The sequence below is a fragment of the Dermacentor variabilis genome, chromosome 2 (genome assembly GCF_050947875.1).
Source record: "Dermacentor variabilis isolate Ectoservices chromosome 2, ASM5094787v1, whole genome shotgun sequence".
Classification (NCBI taxonomy): Eukaryota; Metazoa; Arthropoda; class Arachnida; order Ixodida; family Ixodidae; genus Dermacentor; species Dermacentor variabilis.
In genome coordinates this window covers 99,850,269-99,864,590 of record NC_134569.1, presented here as the reverse complement: position 1 = coordinate 99,864,590, position 14,322 = coordinate 99,850,269, and the positions used below count along the sequence as shown (strand labels likewise).

The window sequence follows — 14,322 nt, the reverse complement described above, 5'->3', positions numbered from 1 at the left end:
AATATGCTGATGGTATACGCGAGCCTAAAAGGTTCGAAGTCACCGCGCCATGCAGTGAGTTTTGCATCTCGTCCTTGCCTGCCGTGGTTGCTCAGTGGCTATGGTGTTGGGCTGCTGAGCACGAGGTCGCGGGATCGAATCCCGGCCACGGCGGCCGCATTTCGATGGGGGCGAAATGCGAAAACACCCGTGTGCTTAGATTTAGGTGCACGTTAAAGAACCCCAGGTGGTCAAAATTTCCGGAGTCCTCCACTACGGCGTGCCTCATAATCAGAAAGTGGTTTTGGCACGTAAAACCCCAAATATTATTATTATATTATGCATCTCGTCCAGACACGGCGGTTCGGCCCTGCCTCGCTCTCGGCACTTCGAATGTCAAACAGAACGCTGCGCCCCGTTCACTCGCCAGAGCTGTGGACGGCGGGAAGTTTCGCACGATTCCCAGAATGCACGTCGCGAGGCTAATTTGGCTCCCGTCACTCCTGCGCTATTTCCTAATTTCTTGCCGGCGCTGGTGTTCTGGGCAATCGGCCGCGCCTGCTTTCCTGTCTGGCTTCTCGTAATCTCACCCTTACGCTGAAAGCCCGCATGCACAGGCGCGATGCCACAGGGTGCCGCCAATCCGGGGCCCGTAATCCAACACCATTCGTCGTGCGGACTTCGCGCGGGGATTTGTGGTGCATGGTCGCGGCCGCCCGCTTCGGTTTGGCGACACGAAAGCTGACTGATCGGGAGGCGAAAGTCGGTCGGTCGGCCGGCCGACCCCGTCGACTCCCTCCTGGCCGGCCTGGGAAAATGCTCGTCGTCGCGTGCCCCAATCTCTCACGATTCGCTCGCGCTCTCTCTCTCTCTCTGCGTCACTTTCTGCATAGCTCGGCGCTTTTACGATTGCGTGCCCGAGCGCGCCCCTCGCTGGACAGCGAAATCGCGTGCTCTCTAGCTCGCTCGCTGCCTGGCGCGCGCTTCGCCCGGCTTGGAAAGATGAAAGTTCGAAGTGGGTCACCGCGGATGGATGAGCGCCCACGCTGTCGATTTCTTTTGTATTTGGTTGCGCAGACAATTCGCGCGTGCGTGCGTGCGTGCGTGCGTGCGTGCGTGCGTGCGTGCGTGCGTGCGTGCTTACTGACAATCGCGGTTGTTGATTTCAATGCATCCCCTTTATGTAATACCGGAGCGTTTGGTAATACCTATTGAAAGAGGCCCCATGTACAGTAAAATATGACGGAAGTATGCTCGCATTTTTCGCATCCCTGCGCTTTTCCACCTTATAGTTTCTGTTCGCCTTCGGTTTTACCGTATTGCTATCGGTGTGCGTGTCTCTTGGTGTGCCACCGAGTTCACTAAGTCGTCATGTGACCACTAACGTGCGCTCTGTTTTCTCCTCCTTTGCTTTTTCGTCTCTCGCAGAATTCGATGGATCTGCCACCAGACAAAGCTAAACTGCTCAAGCAGTATGATGACGAGAAAAAATGGGACATGATTTGCGATCAAGTAAGTCACTTCCCTTCTGCTCTTTTTGGCCGTGGGCTCAGCTGGACACGCCCACATCAGGGTGCGGCTCGACTGTGGAGTCCGGCAGAACCCGGTGGACTGTATATGCTGTTACGCACCTATACCGCGCCTGCATGTGCCACCGATGTTAGTTTTGACGGTCTGTGCATTGCTCCGTTTGCCTCGACCTTTCGCTGGTCTGAAGAACCAGCCTTGAGATGTCCGAGATCATGCTCCGTTGCAACGAGTATCTTGCTTTGGAGGAAGCTTCGCCATTGTTGGCACACAATGTAAAATAACTTGACCCTTAAACGTGTTGAGGGATGTAAATATGTCTACTATATAACTATAGCTGTAACTCACTCTTACACTTTTTTTTTGTGCAAGGGTGTGCCTTATAGATACACCGTCATTCACTTTAAAGTGTGTAAGTTATTTTGCAGTGTATATAGTAGTTATAGAACAGATAACTTCAAACGCCAATAATAGGGACAAACCGCCTAAGCCTCCGATGCGCTGTATTCACATTTGTGCACGCCGATATTAAAAGCAAAAGCGCTCATAAAGTAACGATTGTGTGCGATGTTATGCCAGGTATAGAAAGGCCCAGCCTTCATCTAGAGCTCTGGGCGCACTCTTTTGGCGCCATGGGCCGTACGCGATGCGGTTGCATTCTGCATCTTAGCTTGCATATACGACCTACGAAGCGCATCTCCTAACCCTCTTTGCCACAAGCAGCATGCACGAGATGCGATATATTGCAAGTTTATCGCAGTTTCCCACGTTTCGAGAATCCTCGTGAGCGCGTGTTGGCACTTACGCGTTCCCGTACCGGAAGCGCCTTTTTTTTTTTTTTTTTTTAGGCTGGTGGCCGACAGTGAGACATGCACACTTGTTTTGCGTTACTTTTGAAAGCCGTCCAAATTGAGGGATGCAATTACGTTGCTAAAGGAGTGGTGCACGACAGGAGGACACGGGGCAAGCGTGTGCATATGTGAAAGATTTTGATTTGATATTGTTTGTACACATATAATAGATCGTTGAGTGTGAGTGAAACCTAGTTGCGAGTCGACGCTTATCCCTTGGCATCCATCGTCCTTGTGTTCTGGCTTCTTGCGCTGTTGTTACAAAATGCAGTCACTCCTAACTCGCCCAAATTCTCATCCTATTGCGGCATAGAAAGTGAGTCGATGTCTCAGCCTTGTCGAAAAAATGATCATTTCAGCTTTTCTTACGCACCACATGTGATGGTGACCTGTGTTTTATAATGATCTAGCGCTAAACGAACTGTTTCGTGTTTTGTACTAATATGTGTTTTTTTTCTCTCTCTCTTTCCCTGTTCCCATCCTTCCCTGCCGCCCCGTTTCCAATCTGGCCTCCCCCCTCTATGTGCATTGGCGTCTCTGTCGACCACGCCCCCGCCTTCGCCATTTTCCCGTCCCCGCTTTCACCCTGCGTAGGAAAAAGTGATCGCAAAAGAACCCCCCTCCTTTTACTTACGTAAATTAAAGACCTACCTTGATCCCCGAGCTTCCAGGAGCGCCAAGGTAAATAATCAAATGGTGTACGATGCCGTTTCGACATTATTGTTACCCATACAGGTATACATTTCTTCTTCTGCCTGCGTTTTTCTGCCTCCATGCATCGACCTCACTAACTGTGCGGGGTGTTTTTTTGCGTGCGTGTGTGCTGTGGTGGTGGAGGACACTGACTAACAGAGGGGGTCTTCTTGGAGTACGTACGCCTCACGGAATGTGACGCGTATTGTTTTTATTTGTGCGTGTGGTTCTAGCGGAACGCCGTAACTAACAGCCAGCACTGTGTAATGCAACGCACCTCTTTTCTCGCCTCTTTCCTTCTCTCTCTCTACATCTGTGCATATCTGCATTCCACGCGAATGCTCTTCTTCTTGGACTGCCAGCGGTGGAGGGTAAATATTTAAGCGTGTGATGCGAACGGCGTTGTCACTTTCTGTGAATGCGGCTCGTTTTAGGGGCCATTGTGCATCTGACTTGAACTGCCTTTTATCTTTTTTTTTTTTTCTGTGTGTGTGCGTGCATTCGGTTCTCGAAGCCCGTTTCGGGAGCCTTTTGGTGAGCCACGGGGGCATGCGGTTTCACTCGCGATCGCAAAGGCACCGGACACTCGTACTCCCGTTATTGACGATGAAGTGCTCGCATAATGAAAAAAAAAGATGAAAAGAAAACGCTAAAGGGAACGAGAAGATCTGACGCACCGCCGGTGTGAGACGAAAATTTATTTCCGAGACCTACCTAATTAATCGCCCCCCATCCCCTCGCACTGCCCCCCACCCCCCGGTACCAGCAAAGGAAAAAAAAGGGCGGAGGAATTACTAGCGGAGAGATATCTGTTAAACCGTTTTACATACTAGGTCAGCCATAACAACAAAATTTAAGAAGGTATAGTGTCTATTTCTTCGTCGAATAAGGGGAATGCAGAGGCGGACCTGTGCCTTTGCTTTCCAAAACGTCAGATGACGTTGCATAATGCGTGCATGACTTTTATTTTTCTTGTTTTTTCGTGGAAATGATTATGTAACGTTTTTGTGCGTGCTCGTGGGGACGTACTCGAGCGCTCGACGCAAGCGGTGCATATCGGGTGTGCACCTTTTCACACACATAGTGCAGCTAAGGAGCTAGGACAACGCGAATTTGCGCTCGTACGATCTAATCAAAGCAAACGAGAACCAGGGATAGTTGTCGATTGACGAAGTTAGGAGAAATCGCTGGAATGGTCAATCTCTGTTGCAGACGGAATTAATATATATATATATATATATATATATATATATATATATATATATATATGGAATAATTTTCAGTTGTAAAGTACGCGTTTTTGTTACAGTAACTTGTTCGAAATGGGTATACCTTTAGACTGCTCTTTAGGAAAAGGCACAAAAAGAAAACCGAACGAAGAGAAACTGGTTTGAAGCACCGAGCCAACGCCCGTGGCTTGGATTGTCGGTTTCTCCTCCCCTTGCGACGAGCGCTTCCCCAGTAAGAGAGCGTTCACTGACTAAAAAAAAAAGGAGCGAAGGAACAGGTCTCAGGGTCACCATCACAAAGCCGCCCGTTTGGCGTGAAACGCACGCACTGAGCTGTATATTTTCGCGGTTAATATCTCAGTTCTACTGCACGCTAATAATAACCGGTAACGGATGCTCTTCACGGTTCCTTCGTGAACTCGGTAGCACCGGTAAATGTTTAACTTCGATGCAGTTCGCCGCAGAACTTGAGGGACGTATTTCTCGGAACTTACGCTGAGCGCGGGATTTATGTTTGCTAAAGGGATATAAGCATACTCCAGGGCTTCGACTCTGCGCAGTTCGGACCCGTGGCCCAAATCGAATAACTACGTAGTTAACTAGTGAACACTTTGGGATTAGCTAACATCGTACTTCGATTTTTGGCGCGAGTGATGCTCACCTTCTCAATTAAGCCAGCTGACTTGACACAATCTGGCCATTAGAGACGTTTAACAAGCCTGTTTCCAGTGAAAATCACCCGGTATGTAATGCCGTCGCGAACAGATGATGTTAAAATGCGTGCCTTCAGAAATGCGTAATTGGGAATCGCTCTCGCGTTAACAGAACGTTCACTAAATGCGAGGAGAACGCACGAACCGTGTCAGAAGTTGTGCGCGAGCTGATTCAACGCGTAGGGGATTTCCAGCGCATAGCGATTTTTTTTTCTTTTTGCGCTGTTACTAAATACTTCTCAGGATGCATTGTTTAGACATCACCTGTTGCGGATGCCTGCGACCTGTTCTTTTCTCCTTCGTCTCTGGTTTGGTTTAACATAGTAACAAAATGTGTAATATACCTTCACGCGCGCATGGCACCTCTCTAAATAATTACTTTGAATTTGTGTCGGATAGGCTGCACGATCCACATGTAGTGTTGTATATGCATGTGAGCACTGTGCATGTGCTTGTGTATAATGTCACACATGCACACACACACTTTGTGAGCACTGTGTCTTTTGAATTTGCATTTAGCCGTTGCATATTTTTAGCGCGAGTGTGATTGATGCAAGCTACGTAGTAATGATCGTTCCCGCGTGTCGCTTCTCGGAGAGGCAAAACACGCGACGCCACGTCACACTGTGCTCACGTGATCAGTGACACGTACCAGTGCCACAGGCTCGCCATATGAGGCAGTTTAATCTTTTAAGAAGTGGTCAACGGGAAGACCGGTTCGGCGGAAAGCGTTGTTGAGTGCAGTTTGCTTGGTACTCAGTATCCTGTTGCAAAGTTACAGGAAAAATATGACATAGTTGATGTCATTATATCATTGCTGTGTAGTTTTTTCAATTTGTTGTTTTCGTGGCTTAATTTTTGCACCTGGTGAGAGAAATATCTTCCGTCGCAATATTATGGCTGGCTTTGGCCAGTTGCACACCTGAGATCATTGATATTCAACGTAATTCCTCGCGTGCGCTTAGATGTGTCTAGATAGAGCACAAACGAAGAAAAAAAAAACGCCTGACGGATTAATTTTTTTTTTACTACGACGTCTTTTGAAACACGCAACGCAAAGTGCTTACTGTCAAAAGAAGAAAAAAATTCGTTTCTTTTCTTTTTGTCATGTTCATAGATTTCGATTCCTCAGCTCAAAGTTGGTTTCATGCGAGTCGTACAAGGCGTGTGAGGTACGGTGGTATAACTGACAGATTACCGTACAGTGTGCCAATATTTAATGCCACGGAATAAACCTTTAATCCTATCCAATATTGTGTTACTTGGAATGGCGTGCGAAGCTTGCTACGAGAGCTGTGCGCGCGTGATCTGTGTGACCCAGCGTTCTCCGTGTATATGCTGATTGCAGTTGGCTCCGCCCCCTATTGCCTTTCAGAGAAGACGAATGTTGGGAGACTCTAAATCCACTCAGGTTCTACGGGACCTAGAGATCTCGTTGAGGACAAACAACATTGAGTAAGTGTTCGACACTGAATATTCTCTACGTCCCCCTTCTACCCCACCCTCTTGCTAGAGACTCGTTACCTAAACCAGCTTGCGTGGTACAGTTAAATTCTGTTGTCCTCAAGTATCCTTCGACCACTGGTGAAGGGAGCATATGAGATTGTGAAGGCGACGTAGTCGAAGATGCCTTTCGATTTGGAACGCGCGTTTAGTGCCACTCGTACTTCCCTTCAGTGGCGTACCCAGGGAATGGTACACCGAGCACGTGAGCGCGAAAAATAGACTTTGTAAGCCAGAAAAGGCGCAAAAGAGAAGAAAAAAAAAAAACCCCGAAAGACTGGTGGCGACGCCGCATTGTAGTTAGCGCACTAATTCGCCGTGACGTCACGGATTTTGATGTCTGCTCGGGCCTAGTTAGGTAATTCCTTATCGCTAAAGAAGGAATACGCTAAATTCCAATACAGCCAATGAATGGACTTAGCACGTGGCTATGGTACGAACAAAAAAAAAATTAAGGTATATTGAAATCCGTGACGTCGCACTGACATATACCAGCGCTGGCGTTTCGGAGCGAAATTCGAGATTGACGAAGTTTTTGCCGTCTTATTTCGTCCAGTAAGCATCGGCATGCTCCCGTAGATTGTAGGAAAATATGTAAGTTTTAAAGAATTATTTGCCTGTCTAAATTGCGTGTGTAATGTCCCTTTAACGAGTGCCACGCGTGCTAAACGACGCGCGAACGTACATTGGTGCTAGAGGCCTCGGGCGACAATAAAGCACAAAATTACTTTTCCTACGGACACTGTTCGCGAGTTAAGCATCGAAGAGCTACCCAGTTCGATAGTAAAAAAGTATGTACTGTCTATAAACTCTGCACTGCCAGGGATACACAAAATCGCGAATGCGTGCCTTGGGCTTTGTCGTGATTCGTGTAATCACGCTGCGCGGCATATGTTCCGAGGGCGTGTGTTCTTTCAACCCAGGGACTATATCAGACGAAGTACGGTATTGGTTGAAGTTATGCCGTCCTGACCGAACGCATCACATCTTGAGGCTCGCTGGACAAATTCAGTGCGATGAAAGAAGTCGTCGTGTTGTATTGCGGCAGCGTTCAATGTATCGAAGCCGCGACAACTTCAAGATGACTTTGAAGTCACGTGGCGCCACATGTAAAGTTTGAACTTCCACGAGGCAGTGATTTGATAACATGGGGTCTTATACGACAGCTATAGGGCCCGTGCATTGATGCGGATGTATAGCGTGGCGTTTATATGCATTGCGTCAATTTTCGTTTCGTTCTTCCGACTTTTTTTTAGGTGGGTGAGAGAATTTCTTGACGAACAGAACAAAGGGCTCGAAGTGCTCATTGACTACCTGACTTTCCAGCTTGGATTCCTGAGGTGAGTCTCATGTTATTGTATGTTGGGCGCAAATTGCGGGCTTCTCGTGAGCTCAACTTGTACTACGACGGCACGTGTCTATATTTCGTGTCGATGGCTTTTAGCAGGCTCGTGGGATGGTTGTAAAGCACAATGCAGTTAGAAAGTGCGAGTGACAGGACCGCAAAAAAAAAAAAAAAAAGGAGCTCGTGGACGGGATGCTCTGTCTTTCTCTGCCTTGATCGCGAAGAAAATGGCATAATTGGTGCCGCTCTGCTCAGTGAGAGCAGCGTCCTTCCCGTTCTCTCCTTTTGTATTGGCCTCTTCGTTTGTTCTTTCGTTAGTGTTTCGTTCTAGAGGGAACGGGTCGAACAACTGGCCTTGAGCATTGCGTTGCACAGAGACAGCTACATCACGTGTACATGCGCATGACGCAGGTACGACCGTGAGGCCGCGATGTCTGCCACGGCCTCCGAGAACGGATACCCGGCGAGTCCGGTCAACTGCCGCAAGTCTATTCTGGAGGTTGACACGCCGCGTCTGAAACGTGCTTCGCGCCATGCTGCCAAGCTGCACATGGGCGAGGCGGAGGACGACATTCATGTCTGCATCATGTGCTTGCGGGCCATTATGAACAACAAGGTAAGCGCTTACTCCTCTATTCCTTCCTTTTCCTTTCCGATTTTCATCTAACCTGGCGCTAAACCAGTCCCATCACGCGCAAAACGGCGTCATTTCTAATTCATCTTACCATTCTTTCACTCTTTCACGTGCTCACCCACCCATCCAACCAGCCGCTCGCATGTGACACAGGAATTTTGACGTGCGTCTGTGCTGTAGCGGGGCCCACTGTGCCATCTCGTGGCGATGGGCTTCCCCGCGTGCTCACTCTAGTTGCGGCGAAGCCCGCTTTGGCGATGATTGCTTCGTCGTCTGGGCCGTGTTTCTGATGTCTGCTGATGGAGCGTTGCTGCTCCACAGCAGTCTTCCTCACCTTTCCCTCCCTCCACTTCTCTTCACTTTAGCAGGCCACGGGTTCTTCGCTTATATTTTTTTTAGATATCTAGCCGTGTGTGTTTAAATAAAGTGCTATTTGTGTGCTGCTCTTAAAGCGAGGAAAGTTATATCGTGAAGGCAACTCAGGTATCACAATAAATGGGGAACTGGTTAAATAGTTCACTCATTACGGCAAAGCCTTTAGCGCCATTCAAAAAGACAGAGACGTGACAGAGACGTGACAGCGCTAACTTTCAACTGACGTTTATTTCATAAATGTCAGTTGAAAATTTGCGCTGTCTTATGTCCCTGTCACGTCCCTGTGGCAGATACACACTTCGGTGCTTTTGCAGTTAAGTGGCTTTCGTAAATGAGGTTGGATTAGTCAAGTCGGTTCTACTTTGTCAGAATGCAGTAGGAAATGAAACTTGAAAAGTAGGAGCGAAGCTGGTATCCTTCACCATTATTGTGACAGTTACACTGTAAGGTCTCATTCCACATCCAGCTAAGCTACTGAAAGAGTCTTTCTTGCCATTTTTCTTCACCGAGTTCATCTGTACTTCTTACCTCCCCTGTTGCAGTTTGGCTTCAACATGGTGATTGAACACACTCAAGCAATAAACTCTATAGCCCTGAGTTTAAACCACAAGAGCTTACGGTAAGTATGCACATTGGATTTTACCTGTTTTCACTTGTTAATGTCACATCTTAAATCACCCTGTTTTTTCATATTTTTTTTTATCCTCTGCCTGATCATTTTCTCCTGTCATCATGAAGCAGTCCGCTCTGATTTTTAATCTGTATGTTTTATATGTAATTCTCAGAGCATATGTTTAGTCTGTTCCCTATGTTATATATGATTTTCTTGTTGAACAATCATGATGCAATTTTTTGTTTACACAATTGGTAGACTCTTCTTCGGTAGATTTGAATGACATTACACTGATTATCATTCTGAGGCTTAATGCATACCTGTCATTGGTTATGTGTTCTGACAGAAATAGTTTGCTGCTTGATGTGTTAACACTTTTGTGTAACTAGTTGAAAAATTCACATTTTGTTTCTGTCATTGCTGCTCATAACTTACCTTTAAAAAAGTTGCCACTTGACACATCTTCACACGTTGATGTTTACATTTTAAAAAAAAGAGCGTATGGTTAAGGCTGTTGAATGAATAGTTCTATATAAAGCCATATTTTTTGGCTTTCCTACTTTCAGCTTCTGGATTGCCTAACCGTGGCTGCTTTATTGAGGTGCTCTTTCTTCAGAGAAACAAGGGTTGCAGTTATTTAAAATGAATGTATATAAACGAATAAGCATCTTCTGCTGATGATAGCCAGTACTTTGCAAGTTCAGCTCCAGCCAGTTGCAGCATTGGACATAACATGAACAAGAATCGACTAGTATAGCTTCACCTTCAGAGATGGTGCGATGTTACCGTGAATTTCACCAGAGGGGAATGTGAAACAGCATCTAAGCTTCATGCATGCATAGAGCATACAACCTACCCGCACCACATATAAGCAGTTGCCAGTATGTCTTTGCAAAGCTAGATCTGACTGTGGCTAAAACAATCCTCCACTTTGTTCAGAGTTGTTGCTGCAGGTAGTTGCAAGCAGTGAAGCAGACAGACACAAGTGTGCACTAATATGAGCATTGTAACACATGCGAGTCTTAAGTGAATGATGCTGAGCATCCGCCATGCTTTCCGGACATGCATGCACTGGCTGGTGTCATGTGGCTGCAGTGTCATCATATAGACAAGGCAGCTAAACATGCAAGCAGACAGGAAAAGGCGATGAGTCAATTTAGGAGCAAAGGCATACAGTATATTAACAGGCTGACACCTGTAACATTTTCTCACTTTTCCTTTTTTATATGTACAGTTAACAGTACTTAAACCAGAGCTCAACTAAAACTGCAGCTTCTCAGTCCTCATGCAGTGCCTTGGGCAAGATTTAAACTTGTGAATCTATAATTGGCTATAGGCTACTGCTTAGAATGTAGCACTGGTTGAGAAACCCATTTTTGCTGCACATGCAGTATCCAATGGATGTTTCTTTTTATGTAGCGCATGCAGCCACAGTTTTAACTATCAATATGCACTGAAACATGTCTCATATTCTTGTCCTCCCTGCATATACTCAGAACAAAAGCCCTGGTGCTGGAACTGCTGGCTGCCATCTGCCTCGTGAAAGGTGGACACCAGATCATCCTTAATGCTTTTGACAACTTCAAGACTGTATGCTGTGAACCGCGGAGGTTCAAGACACTCATGGATGATTTCCGGGACTACGAGACGTTTAATATTGACTTCATGGTATGTGCATAATTTCCTATCTTAATAGCAATGTCAGAAGTAACTGCCAAAATGCGAATAGTCACTTAAGTTAAAGAAAGCACAATAGAAACACAGTGTCCTTGAGTGTGAAGATGCATTAACTGTTACATTGTTTGTATTCGTGATATGGAAACTCTTCCAGCAAGAGCTCTTTCATGTTCAATGAAAACTGCTAGCAGAGACTGTTTTCAAGGGGCACAAAGAAAGAATGCATTGGAGAAAGCAGCGGTTGATGCCTTTCCTTATCCATTGTGTGTGTGCGTTGTGCTAAGGATTTCTTCAACTACCGCTTGTTTTGTGCCATTCATTCGTGGGTAGCGTATTATTGTCCAATGAGAACAAAAAGTGAAATCAAATCAAAGCCTCATCAGTCATCTTGCAGATGAATTTCATTAATAGTGTAGCAATAGCGTGACTATGCATTTTTGTTTTTCAATCTTTCTTACAGGTTGCCTGTATGCAGTTCATCAACATTGTTGTTCACTCAGTTGATGACATGAACTTTCGGGTGCACCTGCAGTATGAATTCACCTTCCTGGGTTTAGACGAGTACCTAGAAAGATTACGCTCAACTGAGAGTGAGGAGCTTAAAGTGCAGATCTCAGCATATCTTGACAATGTCTTTGACGTGCATGCCCTCATGGAGGACTCTGAGACCAAGAGTGCTGCCATAGACCGGGTCACCGAGTTAGAAGCCCAGATTTCACGGGTAAGCGCTATTCTCTTGCCTCCACTTTTTTTGTTTACTCTGGTGCAATCAGAATGCAATTAAGGGAGTACAGACAGTACAAAAAGTAAGGTGAAGACAATTGTATGTTTTTGCTATATAATGTGCAAGTTCAGGGGCAAGTTTAGCACTGCTTAGAAAGAAGGTTTAGTGATTGGATGCACAGGAGTGCACTTCAGCACCCAACTTCTATAAGTCACGCAACAGTGTCCTCAGGACAAAGTAACTGAGATCGGGATGATAACAAGATGACCACAGCCATGACAGAACTCTGATAGCACTTATGTAATAAAAACATTGTTAATAAGTGCCTTGGTTAATTACCAACTCCTCCTGGCTCTTTGCTGTTGTGGAAGACAGCACAGTAGGATGCCTGTTCATTTAGCTTCCCAAGTTTTCTTTTGGCATTTCTCTCATTATTTCTGACTTGGCAAACATGTGGCTCATATATCAAGCAAAATGTAGCAGCGCACATAACTGAATTGAATCAGTCATGAAAAAGAGTTAATGGTATGCCTGAAAGTTATAGGCCACACTAGAGAACTTTCAAAGCTCTATAGGGGACAGTGCATGGTGGCCCATGCACCATGCACCATGCTTGGGTGTTAGGTACTGCAATGTTTATCAAAAGCGATGGTAAGTTACGGAAACAAACTGAATGGAATCTGGAATTTCACATGGAGTCAGTGTTGGTAAGTGTAGTTCAAGTTCTTATTTGTTTATTTCAGGCACATGAGCTTGAAAATGAGATGATGGCAAAGCTAGGTAAGTGTGTTTTTGTCTCTCTTTTTTAATTAGCTTGTCTACCTTCTCAAAGTAAAGTTGTCTTTTAAACAGCTTGCGTTATTACATGCCTGCCAATTTTCCCCCTTACAGTGGAGCTTGAAACACAACTACAAATTCTTGACAAGGAAAATCGGGAGTTAATAGTAAGTGTCTACCATCCCGTTCCTGTAGCAGTGCTTGGTCAAATTTTTCCCATGGTTTATGCATGTACTAAATTGGTTTCTAAAGGAAAGCGAGGTATTCTGTGCTACAGTATAGGGCATTGCCTATTAGCATTGAATATGAACACTTCATAAGTGGGCAAAGGCATTGTTTTCACACTCCACCGCTGCACCATAACTGCTGGTCGTAGGTGCCTCTTGAAAGCAACAGATTGAAATCTCCACAATGTACTGTTTTCAAGTATTGCCAACACCCACATCACCATGACCACGGCATTGCCAAGGGTTGTGTACCTCAATTACAGAATAGCCCCCGATATCTTGTTTGTCCTATGAGAGCATTCTCTAAAGAAAATTACACATCAGGCTGGAAACATGAAATCAAATATGAGTTGAAAATGTCTCTCTGAAGTAAAGTTCTGTCTATGCTGCTAAATGTTGTTTATATTATAGGCTAAAAGGCATCACTATATGTTTTTACAGTGCAGTGTGCTTTGTACTTCTTTTAGTGTTTATGCACACATATTTTCTTTTTTTTGTCAGACTATCATGTATGTGACACTGCAGAGCTGACTGAAGCATGTGCAATGAGGCCTATAATGTGTTTCCAATGCTCCAAAGTTTTGAACAGACAGGAGAGTTCTTGGCCTTACACTCCACACTTTGCAATGAGAGTAGTACCAAATGAACACTGCCCCTTAACCCAGATGCAACTTGTGTCACATTCACACTGCCCTGAAACCCTTTACTGAGGACTGAACATTGTTTCACCTCGCATAATCAGCTAAGATGCAGCATAGCAACCCAAGACATTTCAAGCTTCTTTCTGTCTCTTGTACTTGGTGGAATCTGGTAATTTTCATACATCCTTGTGGCTCATATCATCTGTTCACTCACGCCCTAACAAAAATTAGTCAGTGCTGTGATGTGTTTCCTTTTTCTGTGCCATTCTTTGCAGGAATCACAAAAACAGACGAGTGAAGAACTGAATACGTTACGCAAGGCGGTCTCCGAAAAGGAGGAGGAGAAACGCCAGCGGGAGAGTTTTCTTGAAGGCAAGATCCAGGAGCTCGAGAGTCTCACTGGAACGTTACCGAGAGGCAAGAGCCACTTCTAATAAGCACTTATTTTATGGTTGTTTTTTGTTTGTTTGCATCATGGTTTTAAAGTGCACTGCACTGCAGCAGGCAAACAACCTCACAATATAAGACCTAGGTGTTGTGCACTAAAGGAGGGCTTGCACAAATTGCATTAGAAACTTGGTAGTTGAAACACAATTCAATGAAACCTTGTGGCGGAATTTCCTTGTGGCAAAAGAAAATGGCATTTGTACTCTAAGACCCTCCTAATATTAGCATTACAGTTAGCATTGCCTCGCCTTTACTATTACCATCAGCGTTAGTATCATTGCCGTCATTGTGGTGTAGTTATTTATGACGTCGTTCATGTCAGTGTTATCGTTTCCGGTATCATTCCTTTTCTTCCCGCTCCTGTTTT

General features: G+C 45.5%; 1 protein-coding gene across 2 annotated transcripts in view; it reads left to right on the top strand.

Moving 5' to 3' along the window:
- The window catches only part of Frl (formin-like protein), a 306,989-nt gene that overhangs the window by 245,928 nt on the left and 46,739 nt on the right, over positions 1-14,322 (top strand). Inside the window, exons 2-12 of one of the 2 annotated variants that reach the window (XM_075681479.1) lie at positions 1,408-1,491; positions 2,952-3,038; positions 6,368-6,447; positions 7,752-7,835; positions 8,252-8,456; positions 9,392-9,468; positions 10,959-11,130; positions 11,600-11,860; positions 12,607-12,643; positions 12,755-12,807; positions 13,784-13,925. In XM_075681479.1, the coding sequence (XP_075537594.1) occupies positions 1,408-1,491; positions 2,952-3,038; positions 6,368-6,447; positions 7,752-7,835; positions 8,252-8,456; positions 9,392-9,468; positions 10,959-11,130; positions 11,600-11,860; positions 12,607-12,643; positions 12,755-12,807; positions 13,784-13,925 (1,282 nt within the window). Of the gene's footprint in view, positions 1-1,407; positions 1,492-2,951; positions 3,093-6,367; positions 6,448-7,751; positions 7,836-8,251; positions 8,457-9,391; positions 9,469-10,958; positions 11,131-11,599; positions 11,861-12,606; positions 12,644-12,754; positions 12,808-13,783; positions 13,926-14,322 lie in introns of both variants that reach the window. The other variant, XM_075681478.1, reaches the window with a different exon arrangement.